This window comes from Gossypium raimondii, chromosome 7 (assembly GCF_025698545.1).
Source record: "Gossypium raimondii isolate GPD5lz chromosome 7, ASM2569854v1, whole genome shotgun sequence".
Taxonomy (NCBI): domain Eukaryota; kingdom Viridiplantae; phylum Streptophyta; class Magnoliopsida; order Malvales; family Malvaceae; genus Gossypium; species Gossypium raimondii.
This window is the reverse complement of record NC_068571.1, coordinates 238441-259495: the sequence shown is the minus strand read 5'-3', so window position 1 is coordinate 259495 and position 21055 is coordinate 238441. Positions and strand designations below refer to the sequence as shown.

The window sequence follows — 21055 nt, the reverse complement described above, 5'->3', positions numbered from 1 at the left end:
TCGGTGTAAATTAAACTGTACCGTTGGATCTGAGGGAGCTCAACTATAAATAGATGTCTTCCTTCTCATTTATAATCATCTAATTGTACCTCATTCATAGTAATTGAGTACTATTGAGAGCATTTACTCAAACACTTGGTGTGCTATTACTTTCTTGTGACTTTTATGTTCGATTCGTTCTTTTTTGTCTTTGAGTTACTTCTGTTTTACTTTCGATGTATTAGAGAATTTTCATTGAGAATTCTCATTTTCAAAAGTTAGGCTGATTTAAAAGAATTTTAAGTAAAGAAATCACCTAAAACCTCATAATTTGCAAAACTAAAGCTTTAGCCCGTAACACTAACTTTGTGTTTGGTTGGCATGAATAGCCAACTGATTCAACCTTAATTCCAAGGGGTACAATAATTCAAATGTTTGGTTCACAAGTTTGCTATTCCTTGGAATAGCTTATTACAGACAGATTGGGAATAAGGCCTGAATGGCCATTCTGGGCTCCCCTTTCAAAATTGCTATTCCATGCGATAACGAATAGCCTCCCCCAAAAAATCTCTAGAATACCCATGCCACCAATGGTCACCAAATTCAATCAAAACAAATAAACATATAAAAATATTAAATCTACAAATCATTAGTATGAATCAAAAGAAGAGAGAGAGGTTTTATGGGTATGCATGCTAAAGGGGTTTGGATGCTTGGAAAATTACAAATGAGAAAGAGGTGAGGAAGATGAACACATCAATAACCAAAGCAATCGGAGCGATTTCCAGCAACAAAAAGAAAGGGGATTTTGTTGACTTCTTTTTGTAAATTTGTGTTTTTATGGTGATTTTTAAAGAAAACTAATTAGAAAAGTTGAAATATGAGATTGAGATGAAGTAAGAGCCAAAATTTTAGCACTTTCTAGGTGAGGCCATGGTAGTCAACGGTGGTAGCAATCAAAAGCTCGTTGAAAACTGAAAAAATAGGTGTTTTTGGGTTTTTTGAGGGATTGAGTAGAGAGAAAATGATTTAGAAGAGAGAGGGGAGAGAATCTGAAAGAATGGTGAGGGTGAGCGTTTTGAATGATACACTCAAGAGCATGTACAATGCAAAGAAGTGGGGCAAATGACAAGTCATGATCCAACTTTCCTCGAAGGTGATCATTAAGTTCCTTTTGGTCATGCAGAAACATGGTTATATTAGGGAGTTTGAGTATGTTGATGATCATAAATTTGGTAAATTTGTGGTTGAATTGAATGGGAGGCTGAACAAGTGTGGGGTGATTAATTCTCGCTTCAATGTCGGAGTTAAGGAGATCGAGGGTTGGATTGCTCGGTTGCTTCCTTCAAGACAGTTTGGTTCATTGTGCTCACAACATTAGCGGGAATTATGGACTATAAAGAAGCCAGAAGAAAGAATGTTGGTGGGAAAGTACTTTTGTTCTTCTACTGAGAAATTTCCTCTTTATTTTGAATCGAATTGGTATTATTAAGATGGCATCTTTTTGTAGTTCAACAATTATGCTTTAATGTTTTGTTTACGGTATTTGCGATTATGAATTGTTGGGTTGGAAAAACAATTATAAAACCATTTATTACTTAGAATATTTTAAATTTTAGTTTAGAATATAATTAAATTATTTGTTTCACTAATAATAATGCATTGAAGTTTAAAAACAATAATGTAGGTTATATATTAATTTTCTAATATTATATATTATGATTTTATAAAATCATATTTTAATAATAATTATATTAATTATATATTATTTTATTAGACTTTATTTAATAATAATTATGTTAAAATATGATTAAATATAATTTAATAATAATCTTATTAAAATTAATAGCATCTCGCTTAAAATTTTCTTTTTTGCTAAGAATACTCGATCATTTAAGTTTTTTTCTTATGCTATTACAACATATATCTTATTCAACCAAACATAAAATACTATTACAATTTTATTCCTTTCTATTAAACAATTACTAATTACAACTATATTTCGTTCACCCGTGGGGTAAAGTTTGCTCCCTCAAGTTTAAGTTTTAAGTAGGATATTTCTGTCAGAAAAAAAAGAAAAAAGTATTATCGGCGTGTGCGGTCTGTCATTTACTATTCTTTTTCTTGCTACTACTACTTTATCGGCGTGTTTGATTTCTACTAAAAGGTCAAAATGACTTAAAATCATCCGATCCCCTGCTACCATCTTCTCCTTTCCTTTCTCAAGAGCCAACAAATGTTCGCCACGTAATAATTGCTGAACTATTGGGAGTACAAAAAGAGAATTAATATTTACCGACAGATTTCACTCGAATCTCGCCAAATAAAACCAAAATACTTTTTATAAATTAAAAAGAAGCTAAAATATAGAAACAAAATTACTGTAAAAAATGGAAGCCGTGAGGATTTAACCGAATCTTGGTGTCCGTAAAATCTTGCACATAGTAATCAAACCCTCAACAGAAAAATACAGCTCCACACGATTCAAATCTTCTATTTTTTCTTTTCGGAATTTTCAATCCCTTCAAGTTCAGGTGTTGGAGTGGATTTTAGAATAATGTTGTTTCATTTTCCTAGTAACCCAAACAGGGTGCTATGTCTTCGAAAGTAAAGAAATTCATTTGTTTGAATTGGTGGAAAAGTTTTATAATTGAAATGGTGGAGGAGGAATTAGTACAACTTTAAGTCCGATTGTATGATGGATCGGATATGGGTCCATTTCAATACTTGCCTACTTCTACCATTGCTATGCTCTAGGAAAGAATCGTTGCTGAGTGGCCCAAAGGTGAATGCTTCCGCTTTCTCTATAAAAAGTATTGAATTTACTTTTATTTGCTAATTGCATTGTACATTTCCCTCTAAATCTAAATTTAAGCTTGTTCAAAGATGCACAATTCTAATAAGCTAAAAGGTGCTTTGCTTTAATGTTGTCCCTGGGAATATGCATAACTCGGTTTTGTTTCCTTAACATTTGTTCTTTTATAATTACGGCTTGAGTGAATGATTCTCTCCAGGTCTTTAGATAATGTAGTGGGAAATCTTGTGTTTTTACTGTTAAGTTATTTTCAACATTCAGCATTTGAGTTAGATTGTTTAGAATTGCTTGAGTGACATTTATTAGCTGGTCGTATCACCTAAATAATGTTCACTTTTCGGGAAATAACTGGTGGTCCTGTCTCTATAACTTAATCCTACAGTTTTTTTCCCTGTAGTGATTGATGGCATCACTGGTCACTGGGAGGCTTAAATAGTAATTGGTTTGTGCGTATCTGCAAGTTTTCTGGCTTTGACATAGGTGGGAAATTGATATGGTATTGTCGTAGGACACTTGTTGAATTGTTTCTACAAGTGTGCTTGTTCCCCTTTCTTTCATACCATGGCAAGTATTTGTAAATCTCCAGCAGCTTCACCTTTTGTTTTTAGATCCTATAAGTGGATTCTTACTCTCTGATATGATTAATTTTAGTTCATGCATTAATTAAGATATTCAGAGTTTTCTCTGCCATCCTATTTTCCTGTGGTTTTTGATCCCTTGGTTTAGACTGCTACTTCCTTACATCCTTTTGTTGCATGGTGTTAATGACCGGACGCCCAATCTCTATTCATTTACATATGTTGGTGATACCTTTGAGATCAACCAAGTGGTTTGACATATGTATCTTTTTTCCAAATTTTAGTCTTGGATTTTTCTGGAGTGTCTTCTTTCTCGTGCCTTTACATATGTTGGCGATATGTATACCATCAAGGATAGCAGTGGCTATCTTGGCATTACTGTATGAGTTTACTTTTAGCCACCCAACTTTAAGGCTCTACTTGGAATGAAAGATGGAAACGAGTGACGATGGAAAATTTGTTAATCTATGGTTGTGCTACAAAACCGAAACATGGTTATGAATCTTAACCATTCGAATAACAAATTTTTCATCCTCATGCTTCTTTCTTACCAAGCAAAACCTAAAGGTTTAACCTTTTATTTTTACCCAAATCTTTTGGGCTGGTAGCCTAGGATGATTTTGAGGATGCCTTGCTTACAAGAATATGGAGAATATTTCTAGGCTGCCGCTAAAGGGTTGGACTATATCTTAGACTTGAGACAGTAGGATGTTTTAGCATGATCTTCTGGTTCCATTTTTCTTTACTTTGGCTTGTGGATAGTCACATCTCTTCTGCTGATCATAAGGGAGGCAATGATATGGAGGGAACCTTTTTGCTTTTGTTGATGAACTAATCACACATGAGAGTGCACGCACTTGAGAACTGAAAATTATGTTTCTGAACCTTCATTATGGTAGGATGCATGTAGCACAGATCTAGATAAAATAATGTTGTCTTCATTCTTTCTAATGTTGGGTCTAAATCGTTTTGGTATGTCCTAGATAAAAAGATTGCGCCTAAGGGAGCCAATGACATCAAACTAATAAATACCGGGAAAATTTTGGAGAATAATAAGATGGTTGGCCAGTGTAGAGTACCTTTCGGTGATCTCCCTAAAGCAGTCAACGCCATGCATGTTGTTGTCCAGCCATCTGTAACAAAAGTGAAAACAGGTACTCTAATCTTGTCATAATCTTTCCCACTACAATCAATTCTTTTACGGACTACTAAGAATAAGAGTTTGAATGGATAACTTTATCTTGTATTCAAGGTTAAAATGTGGTCAATCTTTGTTTATGGTAGAAAAGGAGGAGGATGAGGTGCCGAGGAAAAACTTGTATCCGTGTTCCATATTATAAAATAGAAATTGGTGCTGATTCAAGAGTCATGCTGCTGAAAGGGCCTCAAGGGTCGCGGGAAGCACTAAACAGTAGCAGAACAGTGCTATCCCTCATTGTTACATGGTATGTTCGATGGCATTCTCGAGTAACAGTGCCATCCTAAATGGGTGTCTCTTGCATTTGATAGCCGCTTTTAGTTTTTATTTGTTCACTTGATTATATTAATCTATAATGGAAAGTTTATGGATTCATTGACATCTACACGATCCTCTTGGAGCCATGACTTTGATCCCATCTCGTTATATTAAGACTGGGGAATAGATTTGGACCCTTTCTGAACCTTCCAAATTATATTGTATTTAATGCCATAGTTTTCTCCTTTTTTTTTTTTTGCATTAAATATTAGAACTCCATAAACTGTTATTTTTCATGTTACTACAAGAGAGAGATTATCTTCATTACTACTAGCATTTCACCAAGTAAATTAGTTAACTTTTGAGTTGAAAGTAAAACGCTTGCAGATTACCAACAAGTGTTAGGTCTAGTGATAAAGTACATTACGCACTTCAAGAAAGAACTCAAGTTTGAATCTTACAGAGTAATCACAAAAATGCCAAATTTCTAATCCCATCTCTATCTAATTTCCAAAATAGTAAATCAAACATATTCCATCCTCCTCATCATCATCATGTGATTTCATTGCATTCTCTTAGTAAGTCATAGCTTTAGCATGAGCCAAATGTCAGCAAGCTGTGGCACCACCTCATTTACCTTGTTCACGGGTATCCTCATATCAATGTCTCCCTTAGAAGCTAAAGCTTTCCGCTGAGCATAAAAAAGAATGCTCATGTTACCTTATAGGCTATAGACAATTGCAAATTACATTATATTATTGCCTAGATTTTTTGTTAGAAAATTGCAGCTAAAGCCAACTTCCCTGAATTGAAGGAATGTTCCAATCCAATCTACAAACATGCTAATTTTGGCTTTACTATAAACTCGGGTCGTAAAACCAAGCCCCACAATAAATGAGACAAATGAAGCCACCAAGGCACTGACACTCATAAATAAGCCACTCCCCTTCCCATCAAGTCCACATATTGCCAAAATACATTCACATGTCTTTGTTTTATTGTGAAAAAAAAGGATAAATTTCATCACTTTCGCCTACAATTGGATCTCCACTAACTACCACGACCCCCTATCCAGACTACAAAGCTCATCTTCAACTACATGGATTGATAAATGATAATGCTTTTTTAGCTATTGATTTACACCAATCAATCATTCATACAGAAAGTTGTGTGGAAGTTTGTGTCTCCTCTCCCAAAATTTGCTGCCATGAACCCAATCATTCTCTTTCTGTTTTTTTCACTGTTTATTATGACATTATCTTTGCAAACTGAGCCAGCAACAAACAATGCTCAGATCATCGTAATGGGCCTTGTTTATTGTGACGTTTGCACCACCAACAGCTTCTCCAGACACAGCTACTTTTTACCAGGTGAAGTATCTCTCAACAACCTATGATTGTTCCAAGTTTTTTTGTTTACACTTTGGAACAAATTCAAACAAAAGCAGGGTTCTTATATTAAAGTATTTGCCTAACCAGGCGCAGAGGTTCAAATAGACTGCAACTTCAGGGCATATGTTCCAAAAACAAAAGAACAGGTATCATTCTCAGTCAACAGAACTACAGATAAACATGGAGTTTACATGGTGGAAATACCATCAGTTGATGGGATCGAATGTGCGGAAGCAGACATTGCATCTACTTGCCAAGCAAGCTTAGTTGGGAGCTCATCTGCTTCCTGCAATATTCCTGGTTACGGTAGCACAACAGATGAGATGGCAATCAAATCCAGACACCCCAATCTCTGCATCTACAGCCTAGCTGCAATGAATTTCAGACCGTCGAAAAGAAATGCTCGCTTGTGCGGGAAATAAAGCAGGGTTCTTCCCACATTACACACTCCATATGCTTTTCATTTTGCTACTTTTCTCTCTTCTCTCTTTTCTTAACACAGTAATCCCAGCTATAGAAGATCGATACAATCTCCTTACCCTCAGCTATCCTGTGATGGTTCTTTCCATTTCCCAGTCTGCACATAATACAAGAAGTGGAGAACCGGCAATACCCTTTCGCCTTTGCCTTCCAGCCTTACTTGGTGCTCTTTAAAGAAGAACAAAGGGCCACATATTACTAGGTATTTTCATTCTCGCTTTGCTTTTATGCTTTGTATGAGCACATTCAATTGTGTCCAGGTCAAGCATGGAGGCATACATGATGATTCACCAGATTTTATTTAGATCGGTCTTTAGTTACAACACAATGTATGAAATGTATGAAGTGACTAAAGATATTAGTAATAATCATCTTTTTATATGTGAAAGCTAAACAATTTGCCAAAGCCTGATATTTGCATTGCTTTTAGAGGAGTTTTTTTTATCTGAATTGATGCAAATACGGGTTTGTTAGATGTCAATTATTACAGTCGGGACTGTATCAGAGTTCTTACTTTTTAATTTCACGTCATAAGCAACAAGCATAATGCATATAGGAGGCAAATGAAACATACCTCTCTTCTTTAAGGTGATCTAACTTCTGCTTTGGTCTTTTATGCATTTAATTCTCTTGAATAAAGAATGAAATAACATATGGTTGGATTTTAAATCAAGACACATAACCTCAAGAGGATACAAGTTGGAATTAATGTGCCTCCAGTTCTTAATATATAAAAATCCACATCAAAGTAACCACCGTAGATTGACACTGACACAGCACAGGTTTTCAGCTTGGACATTCCTGTTCCAACTTTACTAGGGTTTTGATCATGCGTGATTCTCATTTTGCTCATCAGCAGCATGCCAATCGGACCAACGTAGTAATATTCCACAAATAGAAGACTAGAAGTGAAATAGAAGAAAGAGTGTTATTAACAGCATTCTGCAAATATTTGTTGTTATCTAAACCTGCATCTCCTCTTGGAAGACCTTCATGGCAGAAACTGGCAACCCTAAAAGAAAATTTATACTTTTCCTCTCTTTTTCATGAGATAGGAACAATATCAATTCCTTCTCAGGCAATGTGACTGGCCCTGATAGAACAGGCTCTCTTTAACACCCCTTACCTGGAGTGAACCGATTCCTCATGAGCAAGGGATGTCACATTAATACACTAAGTTGCTCAATTCGATTATAAATTTTGAAGCTTTGATTTCACATAGACTCCCTTTGTGTTATTCAAGTCATTGCTTAGCTTTCCCTAATGTTTGGTTTCAATCAGGGGTCAATTGAGGCTTATTCGTGTTAAAACAAGACAAATAGAGTCAATGCCGCGACACTGAGATGTCGGTGTCATGACATCGAAAATAGAATACTCTCTTGAGTCTCCCCTGCTCCAATGTCGCGACACTGGGGGTTAGATATCGTGACACTGAGGGTCGAATGTCGTGACATTGAAGATAGATTGCCTGGAACATGTTTAAAACACTTAAAACTAAGTCTAAACAATCATAAATCATTCCATAGCACCTTCAAAACATTATCAAACATGATTCACCATCAAAACATCATATAATTCCACTTAAAACTAAGTTAAACAAGTCAAAGTTTACAAAATTTTCATGGAGGGTCAAATACTATCAAATGTCCTCATGAAAGTTCATACACGGCATTGATAACATGATCCTATGTACATGCCATGAATTATTGCCAAAAAATTAGATTCATACTCTCTTTCAAGCCTTGGTTTATGATGAGATGAGTAGAGATCAACCTTCACTCTAGAGCTTCACAACAATTCTCCACTTATGCGTTTGAAAAATAATGCATTAAGCTCGCAAGAGCTTAGTAAGTACATCAAGAATTAAACTCTGTAATTTAAAACAAATCATTACTTTTATATTTATACATATATAGCACTTATGAATCATGCTATCATACATATATTTGTTTCAATGATAACTCTAGTAAGGTTCCAATTCAATAAGTTTATAAGCTACTTACTAGTGTCTTTTTTTAATTCACTTACCTTGTAAATCTATTGCCCAATTATAGACTTAATAAAATATATAGGATATGTGGAAATGTCGATAACTTACACCAGAGTGCTACTATTATTTGCACGGATGTGCAGTTGTCACTTTGTACCAAAGTGTCACTAACACTTGCATTGTAATACCGCTTTCACTTGCACTATAGTATCACTCCCACTTGTGTGTATAGAAATTTTCCTAATAGCATGCCATTTATATTCTACTAGTTCTCATTTTATTTACATGAGCATTCAAACTATACAATTTTATTACATCTACTTACAAATAAAACAATTCAAACTTTTCCTTTTTTACAATTTAGTCCTTATATATATAATTATCAAACATTAAAATTCACTTGACATTTACTTTATCAAGATTTTACATTTCACTTGAATGCCTCATATTAACATTTATTTCACTCATCCAACTTTACACTCTTTGTAATTAAGTCATACAATTTCACTTTCAAATAATTTCTATAGTTCAAAATATCATTTTATATACTAATAAATCTCACCAATTTATCAAGCTTTCATTTAAGGTTTTAATTAGATAAAGTAAAATTATTTTTGTACTTGCAACAAAATGCTTGGGATGAGATATGCTCTCTTTATCCCCAATTTGTTCTTTCATTTCTCTTCATCAATATAACACATAACACATGTAGAAAATATAAGAATCACATACTATTTCTATGCATTTAAAATGAGATAAATATGAAATTTCTAAAAAAAACTTCATCATCTATACCTTAATTTCTCTCAAATCCCTAACTTCTCTTTTCTCTCTTCAAATGTGCAACTTAGCTAGCTTCACAAGTAATTTATCATGCCATCGAGTAATTTTACTAAAAATCTATAAATTAAAATTAGAATTTAAAACTTGAAAGGGTTGAAAATGGAGGAAAAAAGGGAAAATGAAACTTGCCAAAGAAGAGGAATGTGACGTGAATGGTGTATGATGAAAGTGATGTTTCTACGTACTAATATCTATTCAATTTTAATATTTTAAAATATTTAACTAAAAAAAATCTAACATCATCCTATGGTATACACTCAATTTCAATATCCTCCACTATTTATTCTACTCTTTTCATATTATTGCCCTTCTAGTCCTTCCTCTATTTCTCATTTATCTAATCAAGTCATTTCTTCTTTTAATTTTCACACTTTTACTTCAATATCCTCCACTATTTATTCTACTCTTTTCATATTATTTCCTTCTAGTCCTTCCTCTATTTCTCATTTATCTAATCAAGTCATTTCTTCTTTTTAATTTTCACACTTTTACTTCAATACTTTTCACTCCTTTACGATCTAGTTAATACCCCCAAATTGATTTCTTTAAATCCATTTTTTTTATTTTTTATAACATTCAACTACCTTTTCCGGTAATATTAATAATTTTGTTTTATTTTTTTCAAAAATTCTAACATGTGTTCAACCCAAAATGACACGGTCCAACCCGAAATGACACGGTCCCATTTTAGGGTGTTACACTCTCCCCATCCAAAATTATAGTGTGGAAAGATAGCCTAGACCATGTCGTGATGAAAAGAGTGGGTGATAAAGAAGGCTTAGCTCTTGTAACCTCAAAAGTAATCTATGGCAGATCATTGCATCCTGAATGAGCCCCATAGCATGTGAAAATAGCCTTTCCAATAGCTAACATGCTTGGCATATGGAATTTATCAGTACAATGACGTTGCCGAAGTAACCTTTTGGTAGTGGAGGATTGAATCTAGGCCTACCATCAACGACAAAGAGAAGCATTGTTTACTGGTCAGATAGCATGTTAAGTGCCTTGGTCCGAGCCCTCCACATGAATGCTGAAAGAGCTTCAAAAGTAGTACATTTCTCAAGAACCCCATCTTCCATAGCGTTTTCTTTAGTTTTTCAAGCTTCTCAGGATCCAAACAGAAAGATCTATACAACATTTCATCTTTGTAGAGATCAACTGTAACACCCCTAACCCGTATCCGACGTCGGAACAGGGTTATAGAGCATTACCTGACGTATGACTTAAACAATCATACATTTCATAATCAATTATCATTCAAATAAAAATCCATTCAAATACATTCATACAGTCCCTGTTACGAACCCTCGAGGCCCCAAATAAACATTAAAAGTGGTTCGAGACTACACCGAGTATTCAAGAAAATTTTAGAAAAACATTGAAATTTTTCAAAGTGCATGGGACATACGCCCGTGTAGCTAGGCTGTGTGTCTCACACGGCCAAGAGACACGCCCGTGTCTTAGGCCGTGTGGGCAATCGAAAAGAGATCACATGGCCGTGTTCCAGCTCGTGTCTGACCCCGTTAACTCACTGACTTGGGTTACACAGCCAGACCACATGCATGTGGGCCAGGCCGTGTACCCTTCAAAATGGCCTCACGCGCCTGTGTGCTAGGCCGTGTGTTAGGCCGTGTGAAGCTACTGACTTGCTTTCTAAGGAAATTATAGGGGACACAGGACCGTGTCACTTGGCCGTGTGTCACACACGGCTGAGACACACGCCCATGTGGACAAAAATAGGTCATTTTCCAAGCCATATTTCTCACCCAAATTGATGTCAACCTATACACATCAAAATACATAAAACCATGGTATAAATAGACACTCAAGTCCAACCAATATCAAGTTTATAACATGTACATTCACACCATAACATGATATCCATAAACACATTCATTTGACCACTTTAAAACATACCAAACATACTTCAAAGGTTACCTAAATGGTCAATTACATATATGAGACATTGTGCCTAAAACTTAGCATACATAATCATCTCCATTTCAACCAATTAATGCCAAACACAATTTCACAAGTAAGGCATTCATAAAGCAACCATACACCACATATCAAAGGGTCATTTGAATATATATACATATCAAAATATGTGACCACCTTACAAGCCATCTCAAATGACCAAAACACAACAAGACATATAGGCCACATTAGCCAAAGCACCTATACATGCCATTTAACCAAAATATACAAAGTCCAAAATACCAAAATGAGAGTTTAATAGTGCGACACGATCTCCGAAAACTTCCAAACTGAGCGAGCTTTCGAATCACTATAAAACACGAAAATTAAAACAAAGTAAGCAATTAAGCTTAGTAAGTTCGTATGGCTAATAAATACAACTTACCACTCATCCACAATTTAGATAAGTATAATTAAAACATAGGTAAATTTCAATTAGCCCAAAGCCTAATACATAATCACAATCATGTTAGTCATGTATGAATACATCAACTATGAATTATTTTTCGTATTTCACACAAATACCTGTACTGGTTCGTATAAACTCTTATAACCTCGTATCATCATTTGTGCCCGTTGAACCATTTGGAATACTATCGGATACTCGGGTATCTCACACACTAAGTGTCAATACGTGGTCAAAATCACCTTTATCTCATATCTCATATAGATGCTCACTCTCGAGCCATCACTGGGTCTGCTCACATAAGCTGTCAATCAAGACGTGGCTACACGATGCTGCTCACACAAGCTGTAAAGTAACCGCAACACATACCGAAAACTCAGCCACCGGTAGGACATACGAGACCAACACCCAAAACACGGTAACCCCTAATGACATGTTATTTGTATCCTATCTATTCCTAAGGTTCAACAGGATCCATACATTGCCGATACCTTGTCGAGAATTTCCATGGTGTCGTATCATCACAATTATATCAATTAAGCATTTAAAAACATAATTTAATGCTTATTAAACATATGAACTTACCTCAATTTTACACGGAAACAATCGACCGATTAATCCACTACTTTATTTTTGCCTTGATCTAATTCCGAATGTGGCTTTTCTTGATCTATATAATCAAATTTAACTAATTTAATATTTATTCTATTCAATTCAATCAAATTTCATGTTATGGAAAAATTACCCATTTTACCCCTAAACATTTGACCTTTTTACAATTTAGTCCCTAAGCTCGTAAAAAATGAAATTCATGAAATTTCACTACATCCAAGCCTAGCCAAAAATTATATATGCTCATATCAGCCCATATATTCCATAAATTCACACATTTATCACAAAATTTTCATATTCCTCAATTTAACCCTAATTAACAATTTCATCAAAACTCACTTAACAAAAGTTGTTTATTTAACAACAAGTCCATTAAACTTCGAGAAAAACTATATGATCTCATGTAAAAACCCTATACTTTCAATCATATTGCAATTAAGTCCCCTATTTAGCTAGATTAAGCTACAACGATTCCGAAAATATAAAAATCAACGAAAACGAGATGAAATAGCACTTACATGCAAAGAAAAAGCTTGAGCAAAAATTTCTTCCCTTCTCCTATGGTGAATTCGGCTATGGCATAAAAAATAGAAGAAGATAATAAATTTTTGGTTTTTCTTTTATCTATTTTTATCATTAATTGCATTTTTATCATTTTACCCTTACCTAACTTTAAAAATTACTCAATTACCAAGCCATGCACATCAACTAACTCATTTAATGGTCTAATTACCATACAAGGACCTCCACTATAAAGTTCTACAGCTATTTAACACCTTTAGCTAATAGAACACAACTTTCGCACTTTACGCAATTTAGTCCTTTTTCACAAATTGAGCATACAAACGGTAAAATTTCTTAACAAAATTTTTATACCACCATATTATCATGCTATATACCACAAAATAATATTAAAATAAATTTTTCAACTTCGTATTTGTGGTCCCGAAACCACTATTCCGATTTCACTGAAAACGGGTCGTTACATCAACAGTACTAGACTTGTCATCTATCTTAGTAAATTCCTGATGTGCTCTATCTTAGGTGAGCTTTGAGCTTTCAGAATGGCTCTGTCTGAAAATGGTGGGTAGTTAGTGGCAAACCTCGGGCTACTTCTCCCCATGAGTTAACAAATTTCATTGCACCAATGCCATCAAACATGCAATGGTTCATGCACAGGCCCAGGACAAATCCTCCGCATTGGAACTTGGTCACCTGGAAACAAAGTTTAACATTCAGCTATTCGAGTTGATAAATAAATGCTTGTGCTTATCATGCGAAGAAGTGAATTTCACATATTGAAAATTATTCAATGGTGAAGTTTGAAATACCTGTGCCACTAGAGGTGGCATCTCTAGTATGTTTTTTGCACCAGGAATGTCATAAACCAACTTCCCAAGAGTCTTGAGGATCAGGCTTTGTTATGTCTCCAATCTCCTCCATCTAACAGCTCGCTTCAGCTATGAAAAACACAGCCCCTTCCCCGGTGCAGTCCACAATTAGGTTACCCTCGGAGCTGATCGTCAGCCTCCAGACAAGAGGGTAATAATGAACAGGTACTTTACTTATTGCATCCTTGATCATCTTATCGGCATTTTCATTTTCATTCTCGTTTGACATAAAGCAACATATGGTGCGAACAACCACTGCAATGTTTTGGTCAATATTAGAAAGAAAGTAAAAGCCCTTTTCTGTCTCTTCAGCAGGACAAACCAGGGGTGGGTCTCCTTGAGTCACACTAAGCTGAGACACTTCCTCATTGGACTTCTCCATTATAGCTGAACATTCAATTGCACCCTGATCCATAATCACAAATGAGATGATATATATGTATAAATAATGTAGCCTAAGAAACAAAACTAACTAGGACATTTGGTCCATATCTAATGCGTTTAAATGCAGAGTTGATTGATTCTGAGGAAACAAACCATGTGAAAAAGATGGTGAGGTCTCAGTGCAGGGAATTGCAGTAGCCAAAACTTGGTAGATGTGAATCACAAATTTGTAATGATAGGATCAGGCTTGATAGATATATAAGGGAAGCTTAAGACCCTGAGTCACAATTTTGGTTTAACTTTGTTTAAGGAAATGAAAATTATATGAGAGGGGGCAAGTGGCTATGTTTCATTGGAGTTAGCTAATGCTGAAAATAAAGGAGGATTGATATTTTCAAAATTTGAGTTTCTTGAACCGAAGATCTTGAATTTGGTCCATATGGGTTGGGGTAGGCCACTAGTGGCTGACTGGGTTTTGGTTTGCTTCCCACTATGGTGCTTTGTCTCTTAATATTTTGGTATCCCAACTTGGTTTTCTTATGAAACTGGTTTATCTGGTATTACGTTGCCTGTTAATTCACCCTCGCTGAATGGCAATATATTTCTTGCCTTTTACCTACTTTTGAAATAAGAATGACATCACTTCAACCAAGTAGCCATTATTTCTTACTCTCACCATATTTCTGCAGATATCGGATGATGCTGATGAGCTGTCATACTTGTTTTAGTACAATTGGTTTTTTATCAAATAAAGAGAAGGGGCAAAAAATAATGTAAGGTGAAACATTCTGCAAAAAAAGTGATTAATAAAATAATCATTTCTAATCTTAGCCAATGAAATTGTTTAGAAAATAAAAGGTTGCTTAAAATATACATCTTTATGATGGATTAGTTATAGCTTAACTGAAACAAAATTTTCCAAATGAAAAAGATGGTGAATTTTGTTGGATAGGCAATTTTTTAATGGATACAGGTAGCCAGTCATTTTTATCATTTTTGTTGGGGATCAAGCTAAAAGAAATAAAATCATTATTGCAATAAAGTCTCGAGTTTGAATTTTATAGATAAAAAAACAGTGCTACAATTCAATGTGATTATCGAGAATCTTACACCCAAAAAGTAGGATAAATTACACTCAAGGTCACTAAACTATTATTAAGTTTATATTTTAGTCACTCAACTATTCAAAAGTTTTCATTTTAAGTTACTAAACTATACAAGTTTTTATTTAAATCACTGGGTTATTTTTTTTTAAAAAAGTCCGACTAACGAGCTTTTGGTTCACAAATTTGTAACATTTAAATTTGTTTCATAAAAAAAATTGAACTATAAAAAAAGAGAATAAAAGCTTTTGATTGGTACAGGTAGTGTGATCAAAAAGCACCATACAACAGGGGACTTAAAATAAAACTTTTCAAATAATTTAATAACTATTTTGTAACTTTTAAAATTGCGTGATAAAAATAAAACTTGCTAAATTTTAGCGAGTACCCAAGAAAGTAAAAGAAAATCAAATCCTGCTTAGAGAAAAAGAAAATCATTAGATCAACGAGAAATCCTAAACTTTAAAGAAAAAAGGGCAATGACACATGGCAACAACACTTTAATCCTAGGGAAAAATTGGTGCACAGCTGCTCCAAAGCAAATATATACATATCATTTTAAATGAAAAAAGAGAAAGGGGGCGGGGGATCATATCATTGAAATGAATCATTATCACCCTCAAAATCATATGAAAATATTGGTCCTTAATGTATAAGAATTTCCTGTCACGGTATGTTATGGGTATATATTGACAAGTTGATTTATTTTCAAATAAGTGGGCTCAATGGCTCATACCTCTAGAAAATAAAACATCATGAGCGTAACTTCTATAAGAGTACACATCAAAACCAAAATTTGTGGTCTGGTAAATGTATATATGTAGCTCCTACAAGGAAGCTTTTTTTTTTCTCTTTCTGATAGTAGTAACATAAGAGGGAATCACTCAACAGGCTGCTTGGTCCGAGAGGCAAATAGATGGTAGGATACGATATAACCAAGTCAACCGACATGAGACAGCTTGCCCTGGACAGCCTTGTGTGTGTTTTCTTGGCTAATAAATACATGCAATCAGAGGGTGAAGACACTGAACATCCAACAAGAATTGCAAACTGATGTTAGAAGTCAAGCCGGGCCACACTTGCTTAGACAGGCAACTCCCTCTTCCAAATAATCTTCCCTGCTGATCCAAAACTCAGGTGCATCCTGCAACATTGAAATATTATTTCCATGAATTCCGAATTGTCATCAGATATTATACTACTTCATGCTCAAACCAAGCTTTTGAAACATTGTTTTTTCTTTCTTTTTTGTGCTTTTGGCTCTGCACATGAGAATGAATTTGCATGTGCATGTCCATGCATGAGCAAGAAGTGCACCTTCATAATCCCGGCAAGTACAGCTCCACCAAGATACACCATATGCTTTCTTCGTGGTGGATCCTCAATCCTCAGTCGCAGTTTCTATTTAGAAGCAGGAAAAAACAATTTAAAGACAAGCATCATATTTTGTTTTAGCCACTGTATCCAGCTCAAATGATTATTTGACTTGCTCAATCAATGAAATTAAAAAAAATTCAAAAAGAGGTATTTTAGAAACAGAAGATGGAGCAGTTTCTGTTTTAGGTTTTATCAGCAACAAAGGTTACCTTCAACCCATCCTTATTTCCCTTTAGAACCACATCAAGATATCGATCTAGGATTTCCCTCTCCAGCCTGAATCAATAGAAAATCGTCACAAAATCATACTAGAGAATGTAGCTAGGAGAATGATGGAACCAGGCTTAAAGAAGATAGTGGAATTCATCGCATGCAATTTCAGAAGTATCTTAGAATATGTTTCGTTATACAAGTAAAGCATATTACCGACTAGGTAATCCAGGGTACATGGTGCTCCCTCCACTTAAAACTATATGCTGGTAGAGCTGTAAAATATAAAGCCAATGACAAGTTAGATTTACACAAATAAAATCCCAACACTAAGAACATATACATATATCATAGCCCAAGGTTCCGATTTTCCTTTCCTTGGAAGGGTGGGTATCAATAATTCAAGGATTTACCCAACAGCATGGATTTATTAACTGTTTATTATTAACGATGATCCATTTGGAGTCTGTAGTCCTGACCTCTAAATTTGAGACTTTGTGGGTACATGCTAACAAAAATGCAGGAGATTCCATTTTAAATGGGAATAGAAAGAGTGCTAGAGAATAACTTTTCTTTCAAGTGAAAAGTGGAGGTTTTCAATGCATGGGAATATTGCTTTGGGAAGTTGTATCCTCCATTAGGCAAGCAGGTTATACAAAGATAATAAAAGAGAAAACTCCTTGAAGAAAATGATAACTAATATAAACTGAAGGGAAATAGAGGCATGAAGAAATGCTGCATAATGACTTAAAAGGAGGATAATAAGAAACTTCATTAAAATTCATATATAGTAACAGATTTACAACATAAAGTGTCAGCACTTTGTTAGATTAATTCTAGATAGTAGAAACTACATTCCTAGAAATAATTTAGTACCATCATGCGGTTGTCGATGTCCATCTCCTGAATGCAGCGGAAAACCATGTCAGCCATTCCATCACCTTCAACATCAATAAGTTCCTACAGAAGGAAAACTTTTTCTTACTTTGACAAATATTAAGACTAAATGATATCAGTTCTACCACAACAATTTGAAAGAACTCAAACCCCAGTCTAATCTATCTAAAACTACAGAGAATAACTGAACAGCCAACAGATCTGGCACACCAATTCAAAAACTACATTAAGATTGCAAGTACCAATTCACATTGTAACAATCAAATCCATCCAGATAATCCCAGTAAATAGGTAGCACAGGAAAATATTAGTACACAAAGTCAATAACAACAGAGAGAACTACAGTCTTACCGGAGTGAAAAGAGCCTCAGGAGCCTGGAACCTTTCAGTGCCTACTTTAATAACTCTTCCATCTGGCAGCTGTTTCAAACAAAAATTTTCAGTTTTCTAGATGCAACATTTTTGAGTAAAATCATAAAAGATAACCAATGGATAACATGTCAAACAAATGAGAAAAAAATGTTTAGGTTCCCGATGAAGTTTCCTGCATATGAGTTACAAATCAAGTACTTTTGGCAGACAAGGGAAATGAAAATTTTACCAAAAGTACTTACAGTATAATTCTTAACAAGGATGGTGGTCTCAAGTCCCAGTTGATATTCCCTTTTGTAATCATAACTGCAAGTAAATACAAGTAATGTGACATTGGATTACATAAATAATTACATAAAATTGGAAAACAAAAGAAGATGCTTGTTCACCTTATATAGCAGAGTTTCTCTTTGATTTCCCTGACAGTCTCAAAATCAGCAGTTCTATTCATTGCATACCTACAGAAAGACACCCAAAAGATCATTTGATGATCAATAGAATTGGAAGTCTTATGATCTGACAAGTTTTTTGTCACAAAAATTGGTCCTCACCCCCTACGAGAGAGTAAATCAACAAGATAGGATGTTATGTGCCGACCCGCTACATTCATCCTTTTAGTGAGATGCGGAAATGAAAAGCCATCAACAACAGGAACCTGAGACAAAAAGCCAAAGTAATTATTCTCAAGACTTCACCTGCAGTGCTCCTACAGTAGCACCCCTACTATATACTGCAACTTCTCCTAAAACTAATGGTAAAGGGTTGTCGAACAGTTTACCACATGAGTGACACCATCACCAGAGTCGATAACTAATCCAGTTAGCAGCCCTGTAACAATTCACAGTAATGCTAAATCATATGCAAAAAAAAAAAGATAAAGCAGACAGTACAAAAAATAAACATTAATGGTTTTGAACAAAGATTCTTGCATTTCACAGTACAAGATTACTATATTCTTGGTAACAGGCTATAACAGCTTCCATTGTTTTCAAAGGCAGTAGCTGAACCCCATGGCAAGTTGTGACTATTATACAAGCGGGCACGCACACACACACAAATATATATAACAAAAACTAAACCTTCAATAATTTCTGTAGGCACCTTGAGCATACAAAGTTAAAACAGCCTGGATCTGAATGAAGACACCAGCAAAGTTGTATTTTTCAAACATGGTCTCAACCTGCAATCTCAAATCGAACCCAACTCATCAGATCCTAAAGTTAAAGTTCTTGAAAATTTCAATCAATCAGTAAACAAATAAATCAGACTTCAAACCATTTTTTCACGGTTTTTTGATGGATTAAGAGGTGGGTCAGTAAGTAATATCTTGCATTCACTTGGATTAATCTGCTTAGGAACAACATAAAACATAATTAAGACCAGTAAAATAAATTTAAAGAAAAAAATGAATGAGAGTCAAACAACAAAAATTAAGGAAAGAAGACCTTTAGTTCATTGTAAAAGGCATGATCCCAAATATTGTACATATCATCCCAATTCTGCACAATTCCATTGTTAACCGGATATGATATATCCAATTGATGTCTCAAATCAGCACATGCTTCTCCAACAACAATATCCTAACCAAAGCTCAAATTATGAAAATGAAGATAAGAGAAACAGTAAATTAAAATTATCAAGATCTTAGAAATGCAAAACTTAGAAACAAGGAAAAGAAAAAAGCAAAATTATAAGAGAATGGTTATAGGACCTTCAACTCCTGTTCCACGAGAGATTCCTCGTATCTTAACATAGGTCTCCCGACCACGCACGGAAACACCGATGTGGGAAAGTTTTCTCCGGCGAACCCACATTTTACGTACTGCAATCGAATATTAAATAGATCTAGTTAAGTAAACAAAAAGAAATGAAATAAACAAATTGAAAAGGAGCTGTGTAAGGACTAAAATTTAGCTTAAAGTGGGCAATCAGTAATTTATGAGAGAGAGAGAGAGAGAGAGTAAAATGAAAATTACGCCGGTGCCGTTGTCGCAAACAACGACGTTACGGTTATCCATAGAGAAAAAAGATCGTCGACTGATTGGGCTTCACTGCATTTACATCTATCTATCAATCTATCACTTTGGTACAAGTTTGAAGCAGAAGACGGTAAGGGGTGGATGCCAAAGAAATCCGGTCGGTGTTCATTTCCCGGATTTCACATTTATTTCCAAATTAGTTTATTTAAAAAAGGGTAAACTATCAAAATAGTCACTTTTGTTTGACTCAGGTTACATTTTAGTCACTTATGTTTGAAATGTTACGTTTTAGTCACTTACGTTATCGTGTTGTAACATTTTAGTCACTGAGTCGTTAATTGTCGACAATGGTATAACGGTAAGTTGATGTGGCACGTTAAATCATCATTTCAAACGAAAATTTTAGGTTAAATTCTACAATTGGTTCCTATATTTTTTCATTTTCAACAATTTAAAAATTTTCTTTTATGTTCTTCTAACTTTTTTTTTCCATTCTCTTATGCTTCTCCCTCTATTTTCCTCCCTTCTTCATTTCTTTTAACATAGTTTCTTTGTGCGTTCCATTTGTAACTTGTCCACAAGCTCGCATCACTCTAAAAAATTAAATTGTTCAAAAAAATAAAACATAGAAAAACTACGTTGAAAGAAATGGAGAAGGGAGGAAAATAAAGGGAGAAGCATAAGAGAATGGAAAAGAAAGAAAGTTAAAAAAACATAAAAGAAATTGCTCCAAATGAAAAAATATGGGGACCGATTGTATAAATTAACCTAGGATTTTTGTTTGAAATGATGATTTAACGTACACATCATTTCAT

General features: G+C 34.7%; 3 protein-coding genes and 2 pseudogenes across 4 annotated transcripts; 3 read left to right on the top strand and 2 right to left on the bottom strand.

Moving 5' to 3' along the window:
* Nucleotides 1–1039: 1039 nt before the first annotated feature.
* On the top strand, nt 1040–1431 carry LOC105769980 (40S ribosomal protein S15a-1-like; annotated as a pseudogene).
* A 939-nt stretch (nt 1432–2370) lies between these two features.
* LOC105769974 (membrane-anchored ubiquitin-fold protein 3) lies at nt 2371–5035 on the top strand. Of its 2 annotated transcripts, none has more exons than XM_052634018.1 (3): nt 2371–2792; nt 4356–4526; nt 4657–5035. In XM_052634018.1, exons 1-3 carry the CDS (start codon nt 2675–2677, stop codon nt 4710–4712), a joined length of 345 nt encoding a protein of 114 aa, XP_052489978.1. In that variant the 5' UTR covers nt 2371–2674; the 3' UTR covers nt 4713–5035. The 2 variants fall into 2 exon arrangements, with proteins under 2 accessions (XP_052489978.1, XP_052489979.1); XM_052634019.1 differs by having other exon boundaries at nt 4625–5035.
* A 792-nt stretch (nt 5036–5827) lies between these two features.
* Nucleotides 5828–7105, top strand: LOC105769958 (uncharacterized). Its single transcript, XM_012590958.2, has 2 exons — nt 5828–6198; nt 6307–7105. Exons 1-2 carry the CDS (start codon nt 6036–6038, stop codon nt 6639–6641), a joined length of 498 nt encoding a protein of 165 aa, XP_012446412.1. The 5' UTR covers nt 5828–6035; the 3' UTR covers nt 6642–7105.
* Nucleotides 7106–7661: 556 nt separating this feature from the next.
* LOC105769951 (omega-hydroxypalmitate O-feruloyl transferase-like) lies at nt 7662–14340 on the bottom strand (annotated as a pseudogene).
* A 1659-nt stretch (nt 14341–15999) lies between these two features.
* LOC105769986 (actin-related protein 2) lies at nt 16000–20406 on the bottom strand. Its single transcript, XM_012590995.2, has 15 exons — nt 20238–20406; nt 19973–20083; nt 19707–19841; nt 19537–19608; nt 19363–19441; nt 19040–19089; nt 18813–18916; nt 18651–18719; nt 18504–18567; nt 18241–18309; nt 17869–17952; nt 17209–17267; nt 16992–17058; nt 16723–16806; nt 16000–16549 (listed from the first exon to the last, which is right to left on the bottom strand). Exons 1-15 carry the CDS (start codon nt 20277–20279, stop codon nt 16469–16471), a joined length of 1170 nt encoding a protein of 389 aa, XP_012446449.1. The 5' UTR covers nt 20280–20406; the 3' UTR covers nt 16000–16468.
* Nucleotides 20407–21055: the final 649 nt, after the last annotated feature.